Source organism: Pelmatolapia mariae, linkage group LG5 (assembly GCF_036321145.2).
Source record: "Pelmatolapia mariae isolate MD_Pm_ZW linkage group LG5, Pm_UMD_F_2, whole genome shotgun sequence".
Taxonomy (NCBI): Eukaryota; Metazoa; Chordata; class Actinopteri; order Cichliformes; family Cichlidae; genus Pelmatolapia; species Pelmatolapia mariae.
The window spans coordinates 30,072,561-30,097,175 of NC_086231.1; the positions used below are offsets into that span (position 1 = coordinate 30,072,561).

General features: G+C 41.5%; 2 protein-coding genes across 4 annotated transcripts; one reads left to right on the top strand and one right to left on the bottom strand.

The window, feature by feature from the left end:
* Window positions 1-96: 96 nt before the first annotated feature.
* hcfc1a (host cell factor C1a) lies at window positions 97-13,259 on the bottom strand. 3 transcript variants are annotated; one of them, XM_063474709.1, is made up of 28 exons: window positions 13,126-13,259; window positions 11,769-11,969; window positions 11,095-11,243; window positions 9,969-10,129; window positions 9,654-9,862; window positions 9,336-9,420; window positions 9,117-9,223; window positions 8,837-9,016; window positions 8,506-8,748; window positions 8,256-8,404; window positions 7,979-8,161; window positions 7,669-7,893; window positions 7,191-7,295; window positions 6,862-7,078; window positions 6,610-6,746; window positions 6,377-6,524; window positions 6,072-6,292; window positions 4,889-5,801; window positions 4,471-4,610; window positions 3,788-3,922; window positions 3,468-3,675; window positions 3,016-3,291; window positions 2,811-2,917; window positions 2,582-2,716; window positions 2,293-2,478; window positions 1,886-2,183; window positions 1,727-1,790; window positions 97-1,627 (listed from the first exon to the last, which is right to left on the bottom strand). In XM_063474709.1, the coding sequence occupies exons 2-28, from the start codon at window positions 11,962-11,964 to the stop codon at window positions 1,588-1,590; spliced, it is 5,217 nt and encodes a 1,738-aa protein (XP_063330779.1). In that variant the 5' UTR covers window positions 11,965-11,969; window positions 13,126-13,259; the 3' UTR covers window positions 97-1,587. The 3 variants fall into 3 exon arrangements, with proteins under 3 accessions (XP_063330779.1, XP_063330778.1, XP_063330780.1); XM_063474708.1 differs by having other exon boundaries at window positions 4,889-5,804; XM_063474710.1 differs by lacking the exon at window positions 7,191-7,295 and having other exon boundaries at window positions 4,889-5,804.
* Window positions 13,260-21,397: 8,138 nt separating this feature from the next.
* LOC134628080 (blue-sensitive opsin-like) lies at window positions 21,398-23,783 on the top strand. The gene is made up of 5 exons (XM_063474712.1): window positions 21,398-21,924; window positions 22,040-22,208; window positions 22,305-22,470; window positions 22,738-22,977; window positions 23,539-23,783. The coding sequence occupies exons 1-5, from the start codon at window positions 21,546-21,548 to the stop codon at window positions 23,638-23,640; spliced, it is 1,056 nt and encodes a 351-aa protein (XP_063330782.1). The 5' UTR covers window positions 21,398-21,545; the 3' UTR covers window positions 23,641-23,783.
* Window positions 23,784-24,615: the final 832 nt, after the last annotated feature.

Sequence of the window (24,615 nt, forward strand, 5' to 3'; positions counted from 1 at the left end):
AAGCTTTCTTCCCAAGACATTGCCATTCAAAAGACATATAGGTTTTACATGTCACAGTTAGCTCGCACACCATCTGTAGTCTGGAATACAGAGCCGTGGAAAGGAACAAAAGATTTATTAAATGGATTTACATACATCAAATAGGGGAAGGGAAAATAATTCTACTGATAATTTGCCATTCTAAAACTTAGACGTGAGGACATCACATTCATAAGCATAAAAAGCATAGGACAACTGATCGGGATATCAAGGAGGGGGAGGGGAAAGGATGGAAAAGATCTGATGTTGGTCTTTTCTAAGCCCCGCCCCCCTCCTCCCCCTTGTGAATTCCATGTTTGGCAAATGAAGCAACACAAGTATTGAGTAGTAAACAAAGTAAAAACTCCTCTCCCTGGGTCCACATCAAAAGTTCCCTTCAGTCCTATAACCTCTGCAGTTTCTACTTGGAACAAATACAAAAAGTCTTTCTCACTTTCATTGCCATCTGTTAACAAGAACATACAACCAACTGAAGATTTCTTTTTTTTAAAATAGAGTGGCAACCTCAACATTAGCCACAACATCTTCCCATGAACACAAATTATTGGGATGAACAACAGTTAAAAAAAATTGATGTATTTTTTTCTCTTAAAAATGCACACGACATACACATACACACAGAAGGAAAAAAAAGCTTAAAAATACAAAAATAAACTACACAAAAGATCTTCTGCGTCATTGCTTGCTAATTTTTTGGGAAGATTTTTTTTTATTCCATGTGTGCTGCAAGTCTCAGTCCTAGCAAAGTCTGTCATTCGTTCTCTACAAATCTCTTCCTTTTGCCATTCTTCCAACATGTTGGCCACCAGTCCTCATCTTGGGGTAAAAAGCGCACAGTGATGACATTACCAGGAGACTGGAGTCCAGTACGATGACTGTACAGACTTGGTTCTCAATGAAGCAAATTAGTTTTGAGCAAAATAATAATAATAATTAAAAAAAAAAAAAAGAGTCCTCCTTCACAGAGGACAAGTGCTTTATTTGATTCCATACCGATTTTTTTTCCTCTCATCTATACTAATGCTTCCACAGCCTTTTTCAACACTGTACATCATTTCATGTAGTCTCTCTCTACATCCCCCCCAGAATTCCCCAAAAACACAGGAGAAAAAAAAAGAAAAAGGGTAACATTGCGCTCAGGCTGGCTCCCAGTTTGTGAAAGATGTAAATGCTTCTCTATACTGTTCCAACTATTGAAATAAGTCAAAAATAGGTGTTAAAAGGATGGAAGGGGATGTGACTGAAAAAGATAATGTGCTTCTAGGTTTGTGTTGCTCTAAAAATAGTACGACCAACAGAACGAGGAGGAAGGAGGGTTTTATCTACAGAAACATCTCTCAGATCAACTTTCGTCTCGGCTTCATATGGTTGTTCTGCCTCCATTGCCGTCTTGGTCTGAGACATTGGGGAAGTGGATGGAGGATGAGATTAGGATGAGGATGAAGAGGAGAAAGGGTGAAGGTCAGTCTTCCTGATAAAAAGACAGCGAGTGGGGTAAAAAAAAAAAAAAGACCAAAAGAAAAGACTGGGAGGGATCTCCAGGCAACCTCACTGGTCTGTCCTTGCTTTCTTTGGACCAGTAGACTTACTGCAGGAGAACACACAAAACCAGAATAAGTGCTGGATGTTTTATTCATCAATGAAATGTTCCTGTGTGCACGATATGAAACATGAATACTGTACTTACGTATCAGGAGAGGTGCCTGGTCTTTTGGGGGCCGGTTTTGCAGAGGAGGCATCTTTGCCAGATTCTACAGGGTATTAAAGTGGAGAGATTCAATCCATCAATAGCAGCCTCAGTAATTAAGTATTTTTAATATTTTAAAGAACTAATTTGTGAACTCACCTTGCAGCCATCGGACTTGTGTGGCAGGACCATAGCCCTTCTCGTTACGGGCGGCAATGCGGAAGATGATCGCTGGCTTGGTGGTGTAGTCGATGTGTGCGTTAGAGAGGCTGGACGACTGAACCAAGCAAGATGGGTTGGGTCCACAATACACACGCATGAAGGCTAGCTGGGCTGGGGTGGAAGCCTTGGCTTCAGCTGTTTGGTTGCTCTGGATGGCCAGGTACACAGAGTACTCAATGATCTTTCCTGACGTCACCGAGGGTGGCTCCCAGGTTAGGTGGGCACCATCTGGGCTCTGGGGGGGATACAGTGAAAAGATGCTACTCGGTCCCAAAACCATGGCTCATGTGATCACGTATGGCACACCTGTAAGTAAAATCTACAATGCAACAGGGTTTGTTTACCTTGCTGATTTTGATGGCACAAGGTGCCCCCGGGAAGCCTGGTAGGCAAGTCTTGAAAGCCGAAATCTCAGAGAAAGCTCCACGACCGCAGGCGTTGATTCCAGCAACACGGAACTTGTAAGCTGTTCCAGGCTGCAGCTCCATTTTCTTCATCTGGCTGTAGTCTGGTATAATGCCAGAGTCATCCTACCAAACACATAAATACAAGTAGTTGATTAGATAAAGATGGACTCTTGTAATGCACATCGATATCATTCTGAACAAGAAAAGGCTCCCTGAGAAAACTTACATCTCCTTGAGAATCATCTCCTGGCACATAGTAGTGAGTGACAACCATATTTGTCACTTTAACAATCCCAACATCAAACCACTGGTTCTCCTTTTTCACAACAGGCTTCACTGGAGCTGGCTGAGGGGCTTGCTTCTGCATGGGAACAAAAACGGTCAACAAATTCCTCCTTTCCTCTCTTCACCTCAACTGACATAATCAGAAGTGCAGCAGCACCAAAATGACTCACCTCTCCCTCAATGCCATTGGCCACCTCTGCTAGAGTGGCTGCTGCTTGAAGTTTAGCTGGACTTGCCACAGATACAGAGGGTGCAAACGTACTTGATGGCGCAAGCGCTGTGGAATGTCAAGAGCAATACAAAAATAATCAGTCTGCTGTAACAAACAGTAACATCCAAAGTAACTATAAAAAAAACAAACAAAAACAAACATACTCTCAGCTGTGGTGCGTGGCAGGAGAGAAGCCACAGCACTTGTGACTGCAGCGGCCATTTCGTTGTGCCCATTGCTCTCAACAGACGGATCATTGAGGCTGTCGGCAGGAGCAAGACCCTCGGTGGGCAAGCTTGTGTCCACCGTGGCCTGCTGAGCTGCGGCCTGAGCCTCCTGCAACTGTTGCTGCTGTTGGACCAGTGCTGCAAGATCTTGCTGGGTCAGCATGATGGGGATGTTGGTGGGTTGCTGGTTCTCTCCAGCAGCATCGCCTTCATCTGTAAGTTATACATTTTTTATGAATTGCAAGATCACAGAGAATTCAGGAGTTTCACATCTAGAGAAATAGTTTTACTGACAAGTGTCCTGTTAACTACAGCCAGCCCTTGATCTTAGGCTATGCTATGGTTCAAAATTCGAAAGTCTGTGAACAAAAAGCTTTGATTCTACTCACTCATTACGGCTTGCTGAGCTGCCTGGAGGACAGCCTGGATAGCGAGGGCCTGGGCTTCTTCTGTGGCTGCTGCTTGTGCAGCCGCCTCTGCTGCTGCAGTGACAGCCAGTTCCTCGTCCGACAGCCCCGTCACCATTAGTGTGGCTCCCTGGCCCTCAGACATCAGCTCTGAAGGAAGGTTCAAGGCTGTCGCTGCTGCTGCTTCTCCCTGGGGAACACATTAAAGCAGTTCCATCAAAAAACACATGGAAAATGCATGACTGCAAAGAATTTCAAAATCAAAGGCCAAACAGACTTTTTTGCCTTCATACTTTATTCACCTCTGCTTGCGTCTCCATTGCTGCGGTTCCTTCCTCAACAGGTGCAGCTTCTGCTGATGCTGGCTCATCAGTCTGCATGGGTTCCTCTGTGGAGCTAGCTGCAGTGCTTACTCCCTCTGTGATGGATGAGATCGACTAGAGGGAAACAAAGAAATCATACCCCACAATGAGAAAGAAACTCTGAAAATGACATTCTTCTTACATATTCGTACACACATATTGACAAAAGTATTAGGCCACACTTCTTAATCTGCGAAGTCACGTGTTTTCAGTCCCATGGCCACCGGTGTTTAAATTCTGGCACCTACCAATACAGTCTGCCTTTACAAACATTTCTGAATGTTTTGTTCTAAAGAGCTCGTAGATATTCAGCGCAGTACTGTAATAGGACGCCAACACTCTGCTGACTCAATACCTACAGGATTATAAACTTGCTCTGGCTTTCTCATCAGCACAAGTACTGTGCACCGGGAGTTTCACAACTTCAGTTTCCATGGTCAAGCAGATCCTTTAAGTGTAATGTGTAGGTGGCCTGGTACTTTTGTCTGTACAGCATATCAAATTCAGAAATGCAGCCCCAACATGGACATCTACTAAGATTAATTTTACCAAGATCACCTAGTCATACTGGATGGTTTTTAGAAAAGGATCTTATTTTGACAGGAATGATGTGGTATTCTTACAGGCACAGAGGGTCCAGGGGCTGGTGTAGACTGGGTGACAGTAGTGATAGCCCTGCCCTGGGTGGTGCCAGTTGTTGCTGTGGTGGATGCCTCTTCTGTGCTGCTGGTACCTTCTGCTCCTTCTTCTGTCTGCTGGGTTGCTAATGAGACATAGTAACATAGCTGATTTCTAAACAAACTACTTTTACTGCTTAGAGAAAAACATAATCATCCGTCATGTGAGATCTAGATGTTATTTTAAGAAATATTAAATATTATATATGTCACTGATATTAAATATTAATATCAGTGTAATTAAAAAAAGAAAAAGATTGAGAGTCGCCACACGGTGTACGGAAACCTAACTTGCTGTTAATTATAAAAAAAAAGAAAAGAAATAAGATTATTCAGGTAAAATGTACACAGTATGTTTACATACCAGTGCCTTCACCTGTCTCCATGCTACAAGTGGCAGTTGTGGCTGTGTTGGTGGTCCCTGTCTCGTGTGTTTCACAGGGAGGGTTGGAGCAAACCCTCTGGACCAGGGCTGTTGTTGTGCTGGTCTGGTCTCCTCCCATGCTGGAGGTGGCTGTGGACGGAGAATTGGTGGTCCCCGTCTCATGGGTTTCGCAGGGTGGATTAGAGCACACGCTCTGCACTGTGTCTGTCTGGTTTGCATTCATGCTAGATGAAGCTTGTGTGGCGGAATTGGTGGTGCCCGTCACATGGGTCTCACAGGGCGGGTTGGAGCACACCTGCTGCACTCCTCCCATGTTCGACGTTGCTGTGGTAGCCGTGTTCGTTGTTCCGGTTTCATGGGTCTCACATGGTGGGTTGGAGCACACGCGTAGCGCAGACATGTTTGAAGAAGCAGTTGTGGCTGTGTTGGTAGTTCCGGTCTCATGGGTCTCGCAGGGCGGATTCGAGCAGACCTGTCCTGCACCGATTGTAGCTGAGGAAGTGGTGGCCGTGTTGGTGGTTCCTGTTTCATGGGTTTCACATGGTGGGTTAGAGCAGACCTGCCCTGCTCCAATTGTTGCAGACGAAGTGGTGGCTGTGTTGGTGGTTCCGGTTTCGTGGGTCTCACAAGGTGGGTTAGAGCAGACCTGTCCTGCACCAATTGTTGCAGACGAAGTGGTGGCTGTGTTCGTAGTTCCCGTTTCGTGGGTCTCACAGGGCGGATTAGAGCAGACCAGAGTGACAGTCCCAGAGCTCTCTCCAGCAGCTCCAGCCTCAGTGGAACTGGGTTGCTCAGAGGTTGGTGAAGCCAGGATGGATACTGGTAGATCTTGTACTGGCTGAGCCTCAACACCACTGGGAGTTGTGATCAGAGTCACCTGGGTGGGCTGGTTCTGCTGAGAGGAAAAAGATGTCAGCTCTAAGGCAAATAGTATGTTATACATGGTCTAAAACAGAAGAACTTCATTGACTGTCTGAAAATTTCTGAGGAGCAGCTCTCCATTAGTCTGTGTTTACAAGAAGAGGTGGCAACATCTTCACATATGGTCTTTTTCAGCATGTTGTGATATACTACTTAAAGCTTATGACACATGCTACTGCAAGAGCTTCAAAACCTAATGACTAAAATACAAATATTACAAAGTGGAGCTGCTGGGTATTACCTGCACTGTCATAGTAGAAGAGGGCAGTGCGGAGGAAGAAGTCAGGCTAGTCTGAGCAGCTGAAACTGTAATGGCAGTTGGGTTGATGACCTGGCTGGACAGGGTAGCAATGGTTCCCAGTGTGGTGATGGGAGTAACGAGAGAGGCAGTTGAACTATCAACTGTGCCTCCCGCCAAGCTAGTAGAAACGGTACCAGTGACTGTGCCGAGAGTGGTGACACCTGGAAGAAGTGTGGTTTGAAAAATGAAACCAGAGAAACAAAACTGTTAATTTACATAATCATTACTTAGTAATTTTTTCGTACCTGTAGTCCCCTTGACAACCAGAGTTGTGACAGTCGGCTTAACAGCAGACACAGTCACTGGTGTAACCAGACGAACGCCACCCACTGTGCTCATGGGAACAGTGCGTAAAATAGTGCCAGGTTGCCCGGGAGCACCCTTCAAAACCACCTAGAAACAGAAGATTTAGGATAAACAGGCAGCACAACAAACACAATATGTACAAACACTGCTGAGAAAAAAAGGGACAATTTACCTGTGTCAGTCCCTGCTGGCCAGCTGCAGTGGCAAGTTTGGGCACCGCAGTGATGATTTTCCCAGGAGTTCCTGTGGTCATCACCTTTGTGGTAAGGATTGTAATGGGCGTTTTCATACCTGCACTGCTTGTTACACCTGCAAGGACAAACACAAGCAGGAATATAATCACTGATCAATCACTAATCCTTAACCTAAAGGTTAATTTACACAGCAAATGCCAAAAAGTGTGCAAACTTGAATGAGAACAGACCTGTAGCTCCAGGCTGGGTCATGATGGCTGACATGGGGATAGTCTTAATGATGGTGGTACCCTGCTTAGTGGTAGTAGGAGAGACTCCGCTGATGTTGAGGATAGTGGGCTTGTTTCCTGTGCCTCCAGCCTGGGAGGTGGTGATGATGGTTGTGGGTTTGCCATCTGCAGAGGTCACCAGCTTCAGGATTGTGCCAGCTGGGAGTGGACCCTTCGTCTGGAAATAAAGGTGCATGTTATGCAAACTATTCAGGGAAAGACACGTGGTGCCTGTCTCAGGAGTTTTAAGCTACCTCCTGTTTTTTCCTGCACTCATGCAGATAGCTGACCTGTATGATCTGTGTGAGAGGGTTAGTGGAAGCCTGGCCTGTGACAGCTGATGTCTGCACTGGCTTGGTTTGTACCACAGACATCATCTTGCCAAGGTTGGAGATCTGCCGACATAGGAGAGAGACTCAAATTCATGAGTCACCAGAAAACATCGGATAGTACGGGGAGGTCAGCCGGATGCTCGACCACTAAACTTGTGGCTCTAGAATCATTCTAGCCCTAACTGACCGACAGTCATGCAGATCACTGACATCATGCTCCCTGTTTTTTCCAACAGTCACTGTAGGCCAACTTTTACACTCTCCCTACTGGTTCAAAAAGACGCCACCATTGAGTGACCAATCGATAGAAAGATGCAGAGTGCGAGGAAGCATTTTACAGAATCCATGGTTTAAAGCATGCCTGTGAAAGCACCAAAGGGTGCTCTCAAATAGAGTTGCAGTATTACATTATGCTAAAGAATCCATGTTTTCTTACCAGAGTGCCACTGCTGCCCATGGTCAGGGGGCTCTTGACCAGGGTGATGGTCTTGGTGACTCCTCCCACCACAGTGGTCACCACCTGGGCCTGCTGGGCCACTGTGACTGCACCAGACTTGTGCACAGTGATGATGGGTCTGGTGGTAGTGGTGGGAGACGATGCAGTTGCTGTGCCCACTTGGGCAGCGGCAGTCTTCAACATCCGGGTGGCCGGGTTACTGACCTACAAGCACAAATTTATTATCACAAATGGCTTGTGATAGGACGAGCATAATGTTGGAAATGAGAGTGTTTACTGCAATGTGTACCATGACTGGAGAAGCCACTTTCACTGTGGTTGTGCTGGGAGAAACTGCCACTGTTTTGAGAATGGTAGCACCTGCAGGAACATTGAGGACAGTTCCTGCCGAAGAGGGCGGGATCTTCTGGGTTGCTGCTGCAGCAGCAGCTAAAGCTGCCATGCCACTCATCTGAGGGCTACTTCCAATTGGCTAAAAGTTAAAAAGAAAAAAATGTTGACATTATTTGTTGATCTGGCAGTGCAGTTCACAGCGAAAGAACACAATTGTATGAAACTGCTCATACCGATCCCTGGGTGGTCTGGGCTGGAACTACCATTCGAACACCTGGAGGAAGGGATGTCACAGTGACGGGGGATTTCCCCGGCTGGCTGGGACGAACTGTGACAACAGATGCGCCTGTTGCAGACTGCTGAGCTGCAACCTTTAAAACTGCTGTAAAACAAATGAACCAAATTATTCACTCCTTGTAGAATTTGGGTTGTTGCAGTTGCTGAGCTTCCTGGTGTGGTAACAACAATGCAAAATTGTAATACCTGTCTGTGGTAAGCTCTGAGCCGACGGTGCTGCAGCAGCTGGCACTGGGCTCTTTGGAGAGTTAAGGGGCTGCGATGGGGTTGCGCTCATAGCTGGGGAGGCTGCAGCTGGAGTTGCAGGAATGTCATACTTCTGCAGCTGCAGCAAGTATGTGTCAGCTGTGGAGACTGCACCCCAACTCACCTCCAGAGAGTTTGTGTTGGCACGGACTAACTGCACCCTGGCAGGGGCGTGCGGTCGCTCTGGGGGGAGGGGGGGGGAGCAGAATTTTCAATACTATCTAATAACGAGCTGTTGTCTCCAACAGCACTCATGTTACAGCACACCTACCTGTTTCCAGGTACCACAGATCTTTACAACAGACTTGGTTGTTCCAAGCTTTACGATAACCGTCACGGCCACTCCATACATAAAGCCTGGAATTGATAGCCACAGCACAGTGACCAGCACGGGCCCTGGGGATGTTGTCTTCAAGAGTATCCATCAACACTGTTTCCCAACACATGGTGTCTAACGAAGAATTACACAAACGTTAAGAGTGGCACTGCACATTTGCAATTAAAAAACAAACAAAAAAATACGATTCCAATAAAAACAGAGATAGACAAACCGAGGTTCAAGCATGCAAGAGTGTTTGTGCATTTCCACTCTTTTTCGTGTGTGGCCACTTTGACATCATCCATCACCAAAGGTACCCATCCTCCAAAAACATACATCCTGCACAGAGAAATGAATTCGCACTTAGACCATTTAACAAGCACAGGGAATTTCAAAAATGACTAAAATGAAAATTAAGTTTGCTGTTGGAAATGTGCAGCAGTCATCTCACTTGTTTGTGATGGTGGTAGCAGAGTGAAGACTTCGAGGAAGTGGCGCTGTGCCGCTTACTGATGGTTTGTTCCATGTCAGGGTATCTGGAGATTAAAAAAAGAAAAAAGAATAAAAGGTTATCTATTCTTAAATGCAAATAGATAAGGCAGCTTGTGTATAGAAAACTTACAATTTCCTATATTGCTTCTCTAACAGTGAAATGCTCAGTTCCATTTGTTCTGATACTCTGTGAATAGCATCGTGTCTCAGAGGGTTGACGGCAGGGCATTTCAATTTTAGTGTTGTTATTTCTCCATTTACACTTTATAAAACATACCAATGTCAAGTGTCCATAGATCTCCAAGACGGCAACCGCTCATTCCTCCATAGATTATTAAGCGCGACTTCCTGGTTGCCTTCTCTGTGTATACCACAGCAGTGTGGCTCTCACGAGGAGGAGGCAGGACTCCGTATGTGATCGGAATATCCCATCCAACCACACTGGAACCTGCACGAAGCTCGAGTGTGTACAGATCATTCAGGTATCTGATGAATAAAAACACAGTGACACTCACGTCGGTGGCTGAAACAGAATATTATGCAGTCCTGCAAAACAGTGCTCCACTGACGACTGTTCAGAAAACCTCTGTACCTGGGAATGTTGTTTTTTGGGTCTTCGCTGTCATTGGCGAGTCCACCAAACAGGTAGCATTTGTTGCCAACCAGTGAAAAGCTGTGGCCAAGACGAGGGCAAGGAGGGGGGCCATTCTTCGGGTTTTTTGCTTTTAATTTTTTCCATTCCCATCTGCTGGCCTGTAGCAAAAACCACAGTGAAAAAAAACGATCAGTCGATGGATGGCAGCAGAAGCTGTAACTAACAAGTCTTAAGCTGACCACATTCCTTGTTCTGACAACATAAAAATAAGGACAGATTTAGCATCACAATTGTGACTGAACCCTTACATACTTTCCCCCCCTTATCAAGTCCACATTTATTTAGTGTTTGTTTACAGATCTACTCCATTTCCCAATGATTAAAAATCCACCTGGGATCTGGTGACAAAAACTTTTGGCACACTGCTTCCTTACATCCTTTAATCAGAAACATGTAACTCTCTTAAATACATAACAGTAAAAACATTTGAGAACTTCTCAGGATCGGTTAATGAAATTTGGCAAACCCAAACATAGTAGAAGAGCAGAACAACCTAAATTGTAACCTTTCTACTACAGTTTTAAGAATAAAGACATTGCAGAACTTTGACTGCACTGCATTACTCCTTTAATGTATTTTCTCAAGACCAGCACAACCAATAAAACCATAAACTTTGCAACACACTTCCCTGTGTGCATTTCACAAGTTGTCATAGTTTCAATGACACAACCTTACTATAATGCTGTACAGCTGAGCATTGAACACTCAGCAACACGTATAGTGATGAAACTTACAAGTGACCTTGAATTTAATTGTAATAATTTGCCTGTTCTAGTGAATATTTTAACTGTAACAGGGGTGAAACATAACTTTGCAATCAACTTTCTCAATTTTTTCCTGTATCAGTCATCTCTGATGCAGACAAGAGAAAATTTCGCATGCAGCTGATAAAGAGACTTTGCAGTACGATGGCCTACATATGAACATTGCTTTGTAAATATCTCTGGAAAATCTGACTTAGATACCAGCTATATTTTGTTGCTATAAATACTTTACAAGCCTTCATTATACTGACAAGCAAACTTAGTACGAAAACTGGGGTTATTTTTCAATAAAGGTTTACCTGTAGTTCATAAAGATCGTTGCTGTACTTTCCATACTCCACCATTCCACCAAATACCAGCAACCGTGTGCCATCACAGACAAAACCATATGCAGCACAACCAGGAGGGATATCACCACGGACTGCTGGGATAAACCACTGGTTTGTTGCTAAAAATTAAAACACAATAACAGCAAAGGGGTTATTTCTGGAGGCTTTCCTGTGGCAAATTGTAATTAATAAGTAAAGACATGCTATCACACCCACTAAGGCTTTAAAATGCTTAAAAGTAGAAGCAAAAAATAACCCTCTATTTATTTTTGGAAACATAAACTTAAAATCTACATTAAAGAATGGGAACACAAACACAACTGCTGAGTCTGCCTGCCCTTATTGGTTTATAAGCAGGAAACTGGGGCAGAGGATATGCTTAAACCAACCAGCATCATCCATTTTATTTTAGCCCGCCTTTTTTAACGTGTATTAAAATCCTTCTCCGACAGGGGGGGCTAACTTCTGTTTGGCCTACTGAGGCCTGCAAGGCTATTTAGTTTTGCGCATTATAAACATATACTGAAATGAACTGTACTGTTTTAGATGTAGTTAGCCTTCTAAATATCTGAATTTTATTTGTAAAGAAATGATGCTTTCTGCAGAAACAACTGATAAAGTTCTTTATGCAAAGTTGCGCTTACCGGTGTTGTATACATGCAGCTCATCCACAATCCCTTCGTTTCCACCGCCGAAAACAACCATAAGCTCCTTTATAGCCACAGCTCTGTGTCCATGTCTGGGCCGGGGAACAGGACCAGACCACCCGAGGACCCGTTTCCATCGCGGCTGCAGAACCGACGCCGTGGTCCCAGATACCGCGGAGCCAGGGGCAGACATGACTTCTACCGAAATAAATAATAAAGACGCATTAGTCATGTGTGCTTGAATAGTTCTGTTATCTTTACATAAAACCTATGCAATACAAAAATAGCATCTAACCGTGCAGTATAGCTAACTTTAAAGCAGGCTTTACAGTTAGCGGTTAGCTTTGGTTAATGAACACTGTCAAAAAAAGACAAGAAAAAACAACAACAGCAATAAACTATATTTGTGCAAAACCTTTCGAGCAACTTCTGCTTTATGGTCTCTTACGCAGTTATGAAGTCGTAGTTCTGTGAAGAATCATAGTAAATCTAGCCATTATCCAAGTTTATTATTAGCTGTTTCTAACCATTGAATTCAATCCATGGAAGCCGCCATCTTGCAACCAAACAAACACCCGCTAACGCTACTGCCCGTCGGAAAAATGGCGGAAGCAAACGAAAAATAAAAATACATGACAACTAACCCACTACATCAACAAAAAACAAGGCAGGATGAATAGAAATCCAACAGGTGATTATAAGCCCGTGTTCACAAAACGACACACAGTCGTACCACTAATTTATCCACTACTGCAATCGTTAGCAACAGTCGGCTATTTTCATGCCTCTCTGGGAGTCGCCATATTGTAGCTAACAACTTTAGCATTCTTTGCAACCGCTTTACCGCAATTATCAACGTTATAAAAAATCCAAAGTTTGTGTTAACAGTTGCAAATATTATGGCACTAAAGGGCCAAACAACTATGGGACCTTTTACCCAGATTTACAAAAAATTTAAAGTTGCAATCGCGGCATTCAAATTCCCATGTTAGCCGTACCCCGTTAGCTCTAGCGGCTAGTTGCTCAACCTAATTTGCTCGAGCTAACGGCGTTAGCTGGCATCTGTCAAAGCGCTGCCGAATTTCTCAATTAAATTCAACGCAATTTAAAGTTTCTCTGTCGTGCATAATTTACCTGATACAAATGCAAGCTCGGCAACGGTCTTAAAACTGAGCTAAATTGAGTTAAACAGCATAAACACAATGTTATTATGTTTCATGCCGTCTCTGGAAGCAGCCATCTTTTCAACAATCGGCCTAAGTCTACAGCTCCCACAAGAAAAATGGCCGGGCGGTTTGCTACAACAAAACACAACAGAGCGAAAAAGGCACAGACGCTTCAGAATTTTACTCACTTATTTCGACGCAGTTATTGCAAAAACACAGATATGTGCTCTAATCTTGCGGCAATAATCCAAATTCATTCGATTTGTGAAGAAGTATTTCCTCTCATGCCTGCCTGGAAGCTGCCATCTTCTTGACAACCAGAGGCGGAGGAAAATGGAAGAGAGTTGGCGTCACCCAAAGTAAACATGGCGACAAGGACCCACTTGCAAACCATTTCGGAGGCAAAGGTATATACATTTTTTTTATTTTTGTCAATCTGTGTGTGCGAATCGTGCAGTAAGTACCAGTGTACTTTTAGGAACACTGCAAATCGATTTAAAGTAAACACGTTACGACTTTGTGCGAATTACAACAAGTTGTGTTATAGGAGTTGGGTTATTGTCCCTTACTAAAGATGGCGACACCCGTACCGAATCTCCTTTTATTTTAATTTTGTATGCAATTCTGATTTTATTCCCCTCTAAACCTACTTGTATATGCCCACAAATTCTCGACAAGAGCGCACGAGCAACAATTTACAGACTTTGCGCTCGCACATATTAATGTTGACACGCCCACGTCCCCCATTAGCGCGCCCTCCACTGATACAAATACTCTACTACAATGGCTTCAACATTAAAAAAAAAGCGTCCCTGGTTTTGACATCAATATGTTCAGCCATAGGATAAGCGGAAGACAATGGATGGATGATGGACGGATGGATGTTCAGCCATATTCTTTGATGTCAACCTAAAAGACAAGTGAATGTTCTAAAGTGTAAAATGTACGCTCCAGGTAGCGAAATAAAACATATAGTTAAAAAGTATTTCGGTCTGAGACAACAAATAAAGAAATGATTGTACATTATGACCAATACTGCAAAACAGATCACATCATATTTAGAGCAACTCAGATTTAAAACATAACATATATACACAGTACTTTGTCAAAGTCTTGAGATACTATTCATTTATTTATATCTTGTTAGGAAAATGGTAAATCCATACAGAAACATGTATTTTTGGAAATACTTTTTTTTTAAAGGCAAAAAAAGTTTTTTCAATTCTACCAAGCTTAAAAGTCAATATTTCAGATGACAAGCTTTATTATTTAACACAGCCTTAACTCTTTTAGGCAAGCTTTCGTGTCATTTCATTACGTAGCCTTCAGGAATAGTACTTCCAGGCTACTTGAAGAACATTCAAAGCTCCTTTTTTGGACCATGGCTGCCTTTTGTTCTCTTTTAATAATCACACACTGCTTCAATAACTGATAGTGTTGTATTCTGTGTTTATCTATCCAGGTGTGCTTTTACTGTGCTGGCAGTGTGACAAAAAAGTCACTGCCAGATGTAGAAAGTCTGGCTACTTGGAAGCAAAATATAAAGAAATAAGTGTGGTTCAAGCATTTTAGTTTGGCAGACTAGTGCCAGTTATCCAGGTAACCAGCAAGAGAAAAAGGTGAGTGAGTATTAGCATAATTCTGACTTTTTGCAGGTTGAATTCGTTGCTGTGAAGATGGTAAGTTAATGTGGCTTAAACAGTCATTGCGTGTTCTGATGGACTGCAAAGCTATCCTCAGCAGTAGGCCAGGACTTCTTCTTCTTTTTCTTCTTCTTCAAAAAGTCTGCGCAAACATTTTTTTAAATGATTATTGTCAGACTACTTTATCATCCATTAGTTGGTTGGCAGTAATTCAATCTGTCTCTTTTTACACTACAGCTTTATTTCTGCTGCATGTGGGGTGCTTACATGCACCTTTAAAGACCTTAGGTTCAGAGTACCTGAACCTGACCTCTGACCTTCTTCCTAAAGAAAGCCAATAATATAGACAAAAAAACATATTTCATGATATGAAAAGTAGCTGCCCTTTGTTGCAGCACTATGTTAGTCCATTAGATGGCAGACTTACACTACTGATTTTCTTCCTCCATCAAGATGAGGTGAGGTGACTTTTCAGTGCCTTTTGTCTGTCTGTGTGCAACATTAAACAAACTGTACACATGTTTATTTGTAACAGGCAGAAAGACGGAGGTTTGCGTGCTTGTGATTTATATATGCGTTTAACTCACTGCTGTCATATAAAGAACATTTTTTTAAAAGAAAGGAAGAACAAACAAATTAAAAACCAAGCCACTTTTAAACACATGACTGTCTTGAGCCAGCCTCCATTTACTTGTATTTTATTTCCAAGGAGCCAGTTGATTGTTTGTTAACTCGCTTAACACGAACCTCTCAATTATTCAAGCATAAAAATTGCACCTAACTCAAAAAATGAAGCAATGTTGTGTCTACACATAACGAAAAAAGCTCTATCACAGTTTGGGGATGTATTTCAGCCAGTGGTGTTGGGGATTTGTCAAGACTGATCTAATTATGAACAAAGAAATGTTCCATCAGATTTTGATCCATTATGCAATACCCTCTGGAAAGAATTTGATTTGCAACGGATGATGATCCCAAACACACTGCCAGCGTAGTAAAACCATACCTGGATAGAAAAAACACAGTGAAACACCATGAGTCATGGATTGGCCTCCCCAGAGTGTGGAGCTCAACATTATTGAACAGAACAAAAGGACGCCAACATCCAAAGAAAAGCTTTGAATGTCCTTCAAGAAGCCTGGAGAACTATTCCTGAAGACTTCTTAAAGAAATCACAAGAAGACCTGCCTAGGAAAGTTCACAGTGTTTTGAAGAATAAATAAAGTCATACCATTGACTTTCAAGCCCATCAGAATATAAAGAAATGAAGGGTGATTCACAACTTTTGCACAACACTGGAAATGACCATCAAATAGGCTATAAGGTCCAACTACAGCTGCACACTCAAATAGGTCCCTTTGTTTTTCTGATCAAACCTAAAATGAAGAAAATTGCCATTGATGCAGAAAAACTAAAGAATAACTATTCCTCATATTGTGTTTGGTCAAGATTGTTTTTATTTAGAAAGAACTAGAAAGAAAGAAACTACAATGGTAAAGCCATTTCAGTGGACATTTCATGCGTGCCGCAGAGAAGGGATTATGCCTCGGAAGTCTCAACAGACAGATTGGAAACTCATTAGGGGCGTCATGATGATAATGATGAGATAAAAGGATGAAAACTTCCTAGAAAGCCAAGCACGACCTACGTCAAATCTGCCTAAAGAACGAAAACAAAGGAAATAGCAGAGATCACGGAACACTTGGAAAAATACTCTTGTTCACGTCTTGCTGAGTGATGTCTATACATGCTGTATTGTGAAAAATCTCGATCAGTGTCACTGTATTTTTTTATTATCATTATTATTATTGTCATGTTTAGATTTTAACCAGATTAGGTCACGAAAACACTGCACATATATATTTTTTGTAGTACATACTGACATACTGTCCATGTTTCTCATACATGTGCTCACCTGGATGAGTACAGCAGACTGAGCAAGGTCAGTGGTGCTCAGATGCCAGTAATTGTTTACACTCATTAAGAGTCTTAGATAATGGCAGGAGAGCTGAGCTTTCAAACCCTAAAGAGATCATGATGTCACTCAAGTGACATGGATCAAGGATTATAACAGTGGGATTTTGAGAAGGGATTTTTTTCCTCCCACCGCTACAGCAGGCTGTCTGACTCATTCTTATTCATATTGTGCCCATATCTGTGAGGTTGTTTGGCTTTATAAACTTATATTCTGGAATTCTAAAGGTAAATAATCTTGTAAAGGGTTGATTTGTCACAGAGTTGTCACAAATGATGAGCAAGGTTGTAAAGTAGGAGTTCTATGCATTTTGTTATTTAAAAAGAAAACATCATGCACCAGATTGCACATCATTTAGTTTTTTGTTCACACATCCTGGGATAGTCCACAGATCTTCACTGAGCATCTTCAGAACATGTACCTAAATGTTTTTGTTTTCTTTTTTTTCTACCAAATGCTTCATTTTAGGGACTTGCACGGAGGGTCACACCAGTGTACAAACACAGTAACACAGTGACAAGAACAGCGTCACATCCTTGATGGTCTTTTGAGCTTACATTTACCCTCTGTTCTAAATGGATGTTATCTTAATTGCTTTCTTAATCACACACAAAGCCTTGTTAACCTGGTGAAAAATTACAACAGTGACACAGAAAATGCAAACATGGGCGCTGGTTTCATTTAGGTATTGGGGTGGAATAAACCCAGTTACTTTTATTACAGCCACTACATTTCTTGCAGTCTGGTGAGTTTGTATGCACCATTTGCACCTTTGCTGCATCGGTAGGCGGTGAGATTTTTTATTATTATTATTTATGGGGAAATACAAAAATCAGTTAATCTCAGACTGGAATGCAATGGACTGAGGATCACTTTTGAGTCAACACACATCTTTTAGGTTTACCTTGTTGCAGATGAAAGAGTCTGGACAAAGGAATTATCCATTCTATTTCTTAACAGGCAACTTTTGTGCCTTCTGTTTGGAATGGTAACTGCCTAAATGTATGTCTATCACCTGCCAATAATATCCATCCATCATCCACCCACCCATAGTCCATCCATCTTCTTTGGTTTGAATTTAAGGTTGCAGGGGCTGAAGCCTATCCAGCTCACACTGGGCAAAAGGTAGGATACCCTCTGGACAGATCACTAATGTGTTGCAGGGCAAACGCAGAGAGACAGACAACTATTTACCTCACTTCATGTTATTGTCCCAAGTAAAGAATCTAGGGGTAGAAGACATCTAGGGTAAATAATTCTGGACCTCTCATACGCTAAATTTCGAGAGGATGGATTGGTGGGTTTGTATGCCACCTGGTGGAGACTGATATTAATTCTTTATTGCTGGCAGAAGCTCATTACAATGGCATTGCCCAAAATAAAATGCCTCATAAGGAAACGACAGCAGTCTAGGGAGCCATTTCAAAGTAGAATACTTTTTTTTAATGTTCTCAATGCTTTTATTATTTAAGGGCCAAAACTGAACCGTCACAGGCCAGAGCAGGCTGAGCTGGGTGGGAATAAGAGGTGTTTGTGTTGAAGGCACGGATGGAGGTTGGGCAGAGATGATGGCAGGGTGCTAACCACCAACATGTACACTAAATGTGTTTATGACCTATTTTTGATTCATTTTATTTTTTAAAAATATACGTATACTACTTTATAATAAACACATGTACAGCAGACAGTCCTTAGAATTCTCATATGTACTTGTACTGTATGTGTCATTCACATTCACAACAACATCTGTCAAATAAAGAAAGCAGTCTGGGTCAAGTCTTTGTGAAACTCTGGCATTAGTTGTCTGATTTAAGGTTGGCCCAAATATCCTTTTACAATAATGAGATTGCGGGTTTACTTGTTACTGTTTAGGAACTGTACAGCTTTAACAGCTAAAGCATTATTTTACTGTAAAAGCTTCATAATTACACAAGATATCTGCTAAATAATAAACAAATGTATGCAAAATTTCAGAACCTGTACTTTTACTTCCTTTGCTATTAATTTTCACTCATTGCATCAAATGTCATATATGTACAGTATTTACAGTATTAAAACAATGATATATTTCTGAAATCGAGCTGAATTTGTGAAAGTCTTTCTTTTATAGTGTTTCAATGTGGAAAGAAATCGTCATTCACAGTTACAGGTTTAACCTGTAAGTCCACAGTCTATATTTGTAATTTTGTTGGTATTTAATATATTTAAATTCCTGGAGAATTAATAGGAAAACACTGTTAAATTACACCGTTTTTTTGTTGTTGTTGTTTTTTACAGTGAGTGTGCATTTCCACAGTAGAAGTCACAAAGACAATATTCCCCACTTTCTTCACCTACTTGTCATGAAGCGACTATCAACATTATATCTGTCCTGCTGTATTTTGTTCTGAAGTGGAAAAAATGCCCATACTCTGCCGTCTGCAGAGATCCATCCTCCACATCGGATAATCCTTTCTTGAGCCTGATACGATAATGAAGGTCAAGATCATCCATCCTAATACTAACAGAAAGCAGGTTAATCAAGATCAGACTGAATGTGATTTGCTGTCGTAATAGCGTTCGTACCTGGATTAGCAGATCCCAAAACAGTGTCCTTCCCTCTATAGTGGAGCTAATTGAACCATCTTGTGCGTTGGCACTCGCTAAGGTGTTTGCTTATCTGTGGAAACATGTTTGTCAGTAGATAGGCATTACTTCATGTTCATTATGTTGAGCATACCCTAAAAACATATATTGGCTTCTAATTTTTCATTTTTATATTTCTTGCTTCTGGTGATATTCCTGGAGGAGTTGCTTTTTCCTTTTCTGGATAAATCCATCAATACATCCAGTTACAGTCATAGGGGTCAAGTCAGCTGATACTGTGAGCGGCAGAGTACAGCCTGGACAGGGTGACTGCCAATTTCAGAGAGTGACAAGATCAAAGTTACACAAAATTCCAATTAAGACCTACTAATTAACTTGTCATATAGGTTTTTGTTATATGGGGTGAACTTCCTGAGAAAACCCTCACATGCACAGTAAGAACAATTCCACAGAGGAAGGCCCCATGCAGGTTCAAACCCACAACCCTCTTAATGCTGTCGCTTAATTAATGAATAAATAATTGTTTAATATTGAATTAATTAAGTATTTAAATGTTTGACAGGCCTGTAAATGTATTCCCACTCCCTTTACTCCAGCACACCTACAATAGATGCTGCACTAAACATAACACAAAAATTGCCCCATTGCTGTGGATGTGGACAAGATCACACACTTCAGTGTCTTTCTAGTCCCTTAGGGCCAGCTCTCAAACTCAGGTACATACTATGCAATGGTCATTTTTGTGTAATGAAACAAGCAGATGGGTGAATTGCTGGACATGCAGAAGCCATGTAAGTCATCTTGTTTTCTTACTTGACAGGCAGCAAAGACCCAAGCTGGATCTGCGTCCACCCTGAAGCCCAACAACAAGGTGACCAGGATGGTGTTGATCTTTGTGCTGGGCTTCCTGACATGATACATCCCAGCTTTGCTTTTGTACTTGTGAACAACCACCGTCAGTCTCTTGATTTGAGATTTGCTTCTATGGTGTCTGTCTTTTCCAAGATCCCCTGCAGTCTTTAACCTAATTGTCTATGTTGTCCTTGATAAACAGGTCTTTAGGATCTCCTGCCAATTTTTGGCAAGCACAAAAGAACAGCATGGACATCACGTGTCTCCACATTCTGGAAACTTGCAGTCTGTAGAAGTCCCTAGTGTTCCTTTCCATAATTAAAAGATCCCAAAAATAATATAAACTAACAAACAGGTTTAAATTAAAATGTCTTATTAAAGCAGCTGCAATGCATCAGGAAACAGCAGCTTATATAAATAAACTATAGAAATAGAAATTTTTATCAACATCTTTTTTTCAATGTTAAAAAAAAAACTAATTAAAGATGCTGAGGATGAGCAGAGATAAGGATGAAGACTCCTCAACATAAGTTGGACCTGCTTAGAGTGGAAATGCATGTGATTAGGTTGATTTTTTATAAACTGCTGCTGACTGGCTGGGCATATCATAGCTGTATTTTGTTAATATTCACATACACACCAAATTGCTGAGGTTATGCAATTTTGTTTTTCCTGTATGAAATAGTCTATAACCTTTTTGCCCATTAAAATGAAATAAAGTTAGAAATAAGAAAGTGTTGAGCAAGCTAGTTTAATAATTCTATTTATTAAGTATGCTTATGCACATCCTCCTCTGTATCGGATCGTTGGGACGACAATGAGCAAATTCTGCGATTAACCCGCCAGCTTAAATCGTACCACAGAGTGTTACCATAAAACCTTCAATCTTGCATGCTAGTGCAACAAAGACACTCCCTTAAGCTCAGTGAAGGCAGCAAAATGCCAAGGAGGTAACACAAAGCTTGAGTTAAATCCCCATGCAAAATAGGGTGTAATCCACTTAACAAGAGATTATCAAATATAATGTGATTGGAAACCAGATTAGCAGGTGAAGACCAGCAGGGAACTTCCTTAGGAAAGAGGGATTAACCTCTTTAACCAAGTTTGGATGCCAAAAGCATATCTAGGTTTGCACAGATTTTTGGAAGTCCAAATATGCTTGTGTTTGTTCCCAGATTCAACTACTTGTTAATTCAGATATCTGCCAAATAACCAAATCTCAGAATTTAGCATCACAGCACGCAACACAGAACTGGAAACCACGGAAGCATTAACACCAGTTAATAAAATGAAAAGCTATGAAGTCAATTAAATTAGTCAATTAATTACTTAGTCAATTAAATAATCAATTAACCACTTTATAGCGATCAGTGTCACGAAACCCTTTATAAACGTCAATACGACGCACACAGCCAATAAAGACAAGAGACGATAGAATTCCTTAACGCACAGCGTTCATGTCTGCTCCTTAAATTTATTCTTTGGCAGAGCGTGTGCGATACCTAATTTGAGCCGTAACATCAGCAGGAGTACGTTGTTCGAAATAAGCAAAATGAGGGGTAATCGTGATATGGAGCTGCCAGAAGACTTCTGGATACCCGTCAGCCTGGACACAAACAACATCACGTCACTTAGCCCTTTTCTGGTTCCACAGGACCACTTGGGGGATACTGCCACCTTTTACGCCATGGCAGTTTTCATGTTATTCATATTTATTTTTGGCACTTTTATCAATGCCCTTACCATTGCATGCACCATCCAATACAAGAAACTTCGATCCCACCTCAACTACATCCTGTTGAACTTGGCAGCAGCAAACCTTCTTGTGTCCTGTGTGGGCTCCTTCACTGCCTGCTGCTCTTTTTCATTCAGATATTTCATCTTTGGTGCGCTAGCATGCAAGATCGAAGGTTTCATGGTAACACTCGGTGGTAAGTCATTGGCTGCAGACAACACCGTAAAAATCCGTTGTAGCCCATCTCCCTTTTAATAGACTTATTTATGCTGATTTCTAGAGGGAGTTAAAGGGTTTTCCTGTCATTGCAGGTATGGTAAGCCTGTGGTCCCTTGCTGTGATAGCTTTCGAGCGATGGCTTGTGATTTGCAAGCCGCTCGGTAACTTTGCTTTCAAGCCTGACCACGCTATAGCCTGCTGTGCATTCACTTGGTTTTTTGCATTGTTTGCCTCAGCTCCTCCACTGTTCGGATGGAGCAGGTAAGCAACAGACACAAAAACTTCAGAAAATCAGCTGGCAACACAGTGCATTTAAGTAGAAATGTACAATCAACGTGCTTCTACTTTTCCTTGCAGGTATATTCCAGAAGGCCTACAGTGCTCCTGTGGACCAGACTGGTACACCACAAACAACAAATACAACAATGAGTCCTATGTGATGTTCCTGTTCTGCTTCTGCTTTGCTGTTCCTTTGACCACGATTATCTTCTGCTACTCCCAGCTGCTCATCACACTGAAAATGGTGAGACAAAATGAGATGGTTTTGGTCTACTGAAATTATTCTCTTGATGACTGAGAAACATGTATACTTAAATAAATGCTGTCTTATATCCTATCAAAGCCAAAATCTAACAGGCCAGATCTACTTACCATTCAAACTGACACGCTTAGTATTATTAATATCAGCAAGATCAAAGTACAAAGTAAACTATTCTATTTATTCACATGACTTATGATTTTATTCAAAGTAACCTTTCCAACATGACCCTGATCAATCCCCCATTAACAGGCAGCCAAGGCCCAAGCTGAGTCTGCCTCCACCCAGAAGGCAGAGAAGGAAGTGACCAGGATGGTGGTGATCATGGTGCTCGGCTTCTTGGTGTGCTGGTTGCCCTATGCCTCCTTTGCTCTTTGGGTTGTGAACAACCGTGGGCAGTCATTCGATCTTAGACTGGCGACTATACCGTCCTGTTTCTCAAAGGCTTCAGCAGTCTACAACCCTGTTATCTATGTGGTCTTTAATAAACAGGTCAGTTACATGCTGTGCCGAGTAAGTACTAAGTTATTTAGAAGCAAATGGGTTGTCTTCTTCTGGTTTTTAATACACCAAACAACATGTTTTAAAGTTATCTGATGTGCAGGAGCTTTGAATCGATGCTCTACTTTATTTGTGTGTATCTCACTACTGTGACTCTTTTATATCCAACTTAAACAACATGTTTGGTTAATTGTTTGTCCCATTTAGAAGGAATGTAAATAAAAGGGGTTATAGGTAGGGGTAATCTGGGGGTCAGTGGCTCAGTTCCCTTGCTGTGACTCTGTTAGAAGGTAGAGCAACAAGTCAGTGGTTGGGTCCCTGGCGACTCCAGTGTACACACGTGTCCTTGGGCAAGATGTTCGTGCTTTGCAGATGTTTTTGGTGCAAAAGTCTACTAACCAACCTATTTTCTTAACTTTATATAGGCTGTACCATATCTTAGCTGCGGTCCTAAAGCTATAAATAATTGAGCTGTTTTTTATGCATAAAAGCTATGATACTTTATAACTTTGCACAGGAGATTTAATCTACAAATATGTTTTTCCCTTGCAGTTCCGTACATGTATGTTAGCGATGATGGGGATGGGAGGAGGTGAGGAGGAGAGCTCAACAACACAATCGGTGACTGAAGTTTCCAAAGTTGGGCCTGCTTAGGCAACACTTCAATGCTTGCTGATTTCTGAACTGTAAATTACAAAGAATGTACATGTATTTTATCATATGTAAAAATGTTATGATTTAAGTAGGAATAATCTGCAAAATGAAAATACAAATAAAAAACAGACACAAAATCTTTACTGAATCTCTGTGCTTGACTGAAAACACGTTTTCACTTGCTCTGTGTTTTTCTTCAACACTTAGAAGTTGTTAAAAAGTACACTATGAGAGTATATTATAGTGTGCTATATAAAAGTATTTTTGTTATCATTTTAAATGTTATATTTATTATTTATGCTATTTAGCGTGTGATTAATATGTATTTGCACTTTTATTAGCGAAATGTTTTTGTCTTATTGTCTTAAACTTATTTCGTTCAGGTCACTCTCATGCAAACAAAATACAAAATATTATATTGTTCAAAAAGGTGTACATAACATAAAACAGTGTAGTTCACATAAGCACCATGAACCATAGTCATATCCTTCAGCCATCTTGGTATTTTGAAAGTGGACATGATCAGTGAAGGAGTGGGCATGGCTGAGACACTGATGGACATCGGATACACATGTAACTGCAACGTGACTATTCAGTTAGGTAGATCTGTTCTTAACCTTACCCTCGTTTGTGATCCTCTCTGACTCTCAGACCACAGTTTAACTAACATCATGTTGTCTTTCATAAGACTAGAAAAACAACTGTGACCATGAATTCGTCAGAAAAGTGCTAGCGTCAATCACGGAAGCTGTGGGATTTTTCACAAAAGACTTTTATGCAAAAGGACGTTTCAACCAGAAGTCAGTGAAATTGCTATGCTTGGTCAACTTATCCAAACAAAGACAGGGTCACAGGGTCTGCCAGGTCTCTGTCACCAGCAGTAAAAACTAGCTGTCCACCTGTATCAATTGTCACCTTATAGGTTTGGAAATGAAAAAAAAACAAACCCCAAAACAAACATAGGCCGAATATGGC

Bases quoted from the DNA above. Each gene is read 5' to 3' on its own strand.
- hcfc1a (XM_063474708.1), bottom strand. From the start codon at position 11,964: ATGTCTGCCCCTGGCTCCGCGGTATCTGGGACCACGGCGTCGGTTCTG. The intron at 7,894-7,978 runs GTACACATTGCA...TTGTGCTTGTAG, and splicing joins AAGTGGCTTCTCCAGTCATG to GTCAGTAACCCGGCCACCCG. The intron at 6,293-6,376 runs GTACGAAAAAAT...CACTTCTTCCAG, and splicing joins GGTTGTCAAGGGGACTACAG to GTGTCACCACTCTCGGCACA.
- LOC134628080 (XM_063474712.1), top strand. From the start codon at position 21,546: ATGAGGGGTAATCGTGATATGGAGCTGCCAGAAGACTTCTGGATACCC. The intron at 21,925-22,039 runs GTAAGTCATTGG...CTGTCATTGCAG, and splicing joins TTTCATGGTAACACTCGGTG to GTATGGTAAGCCTGTGGTCC. The intron at 22,471-22,737 runs GTGAGACAAAAT...CCCCATTAACAG, and splicing joins TGCTCATCACACTGAAAATG to GCAGCCAAGGCCCAAGCTGA.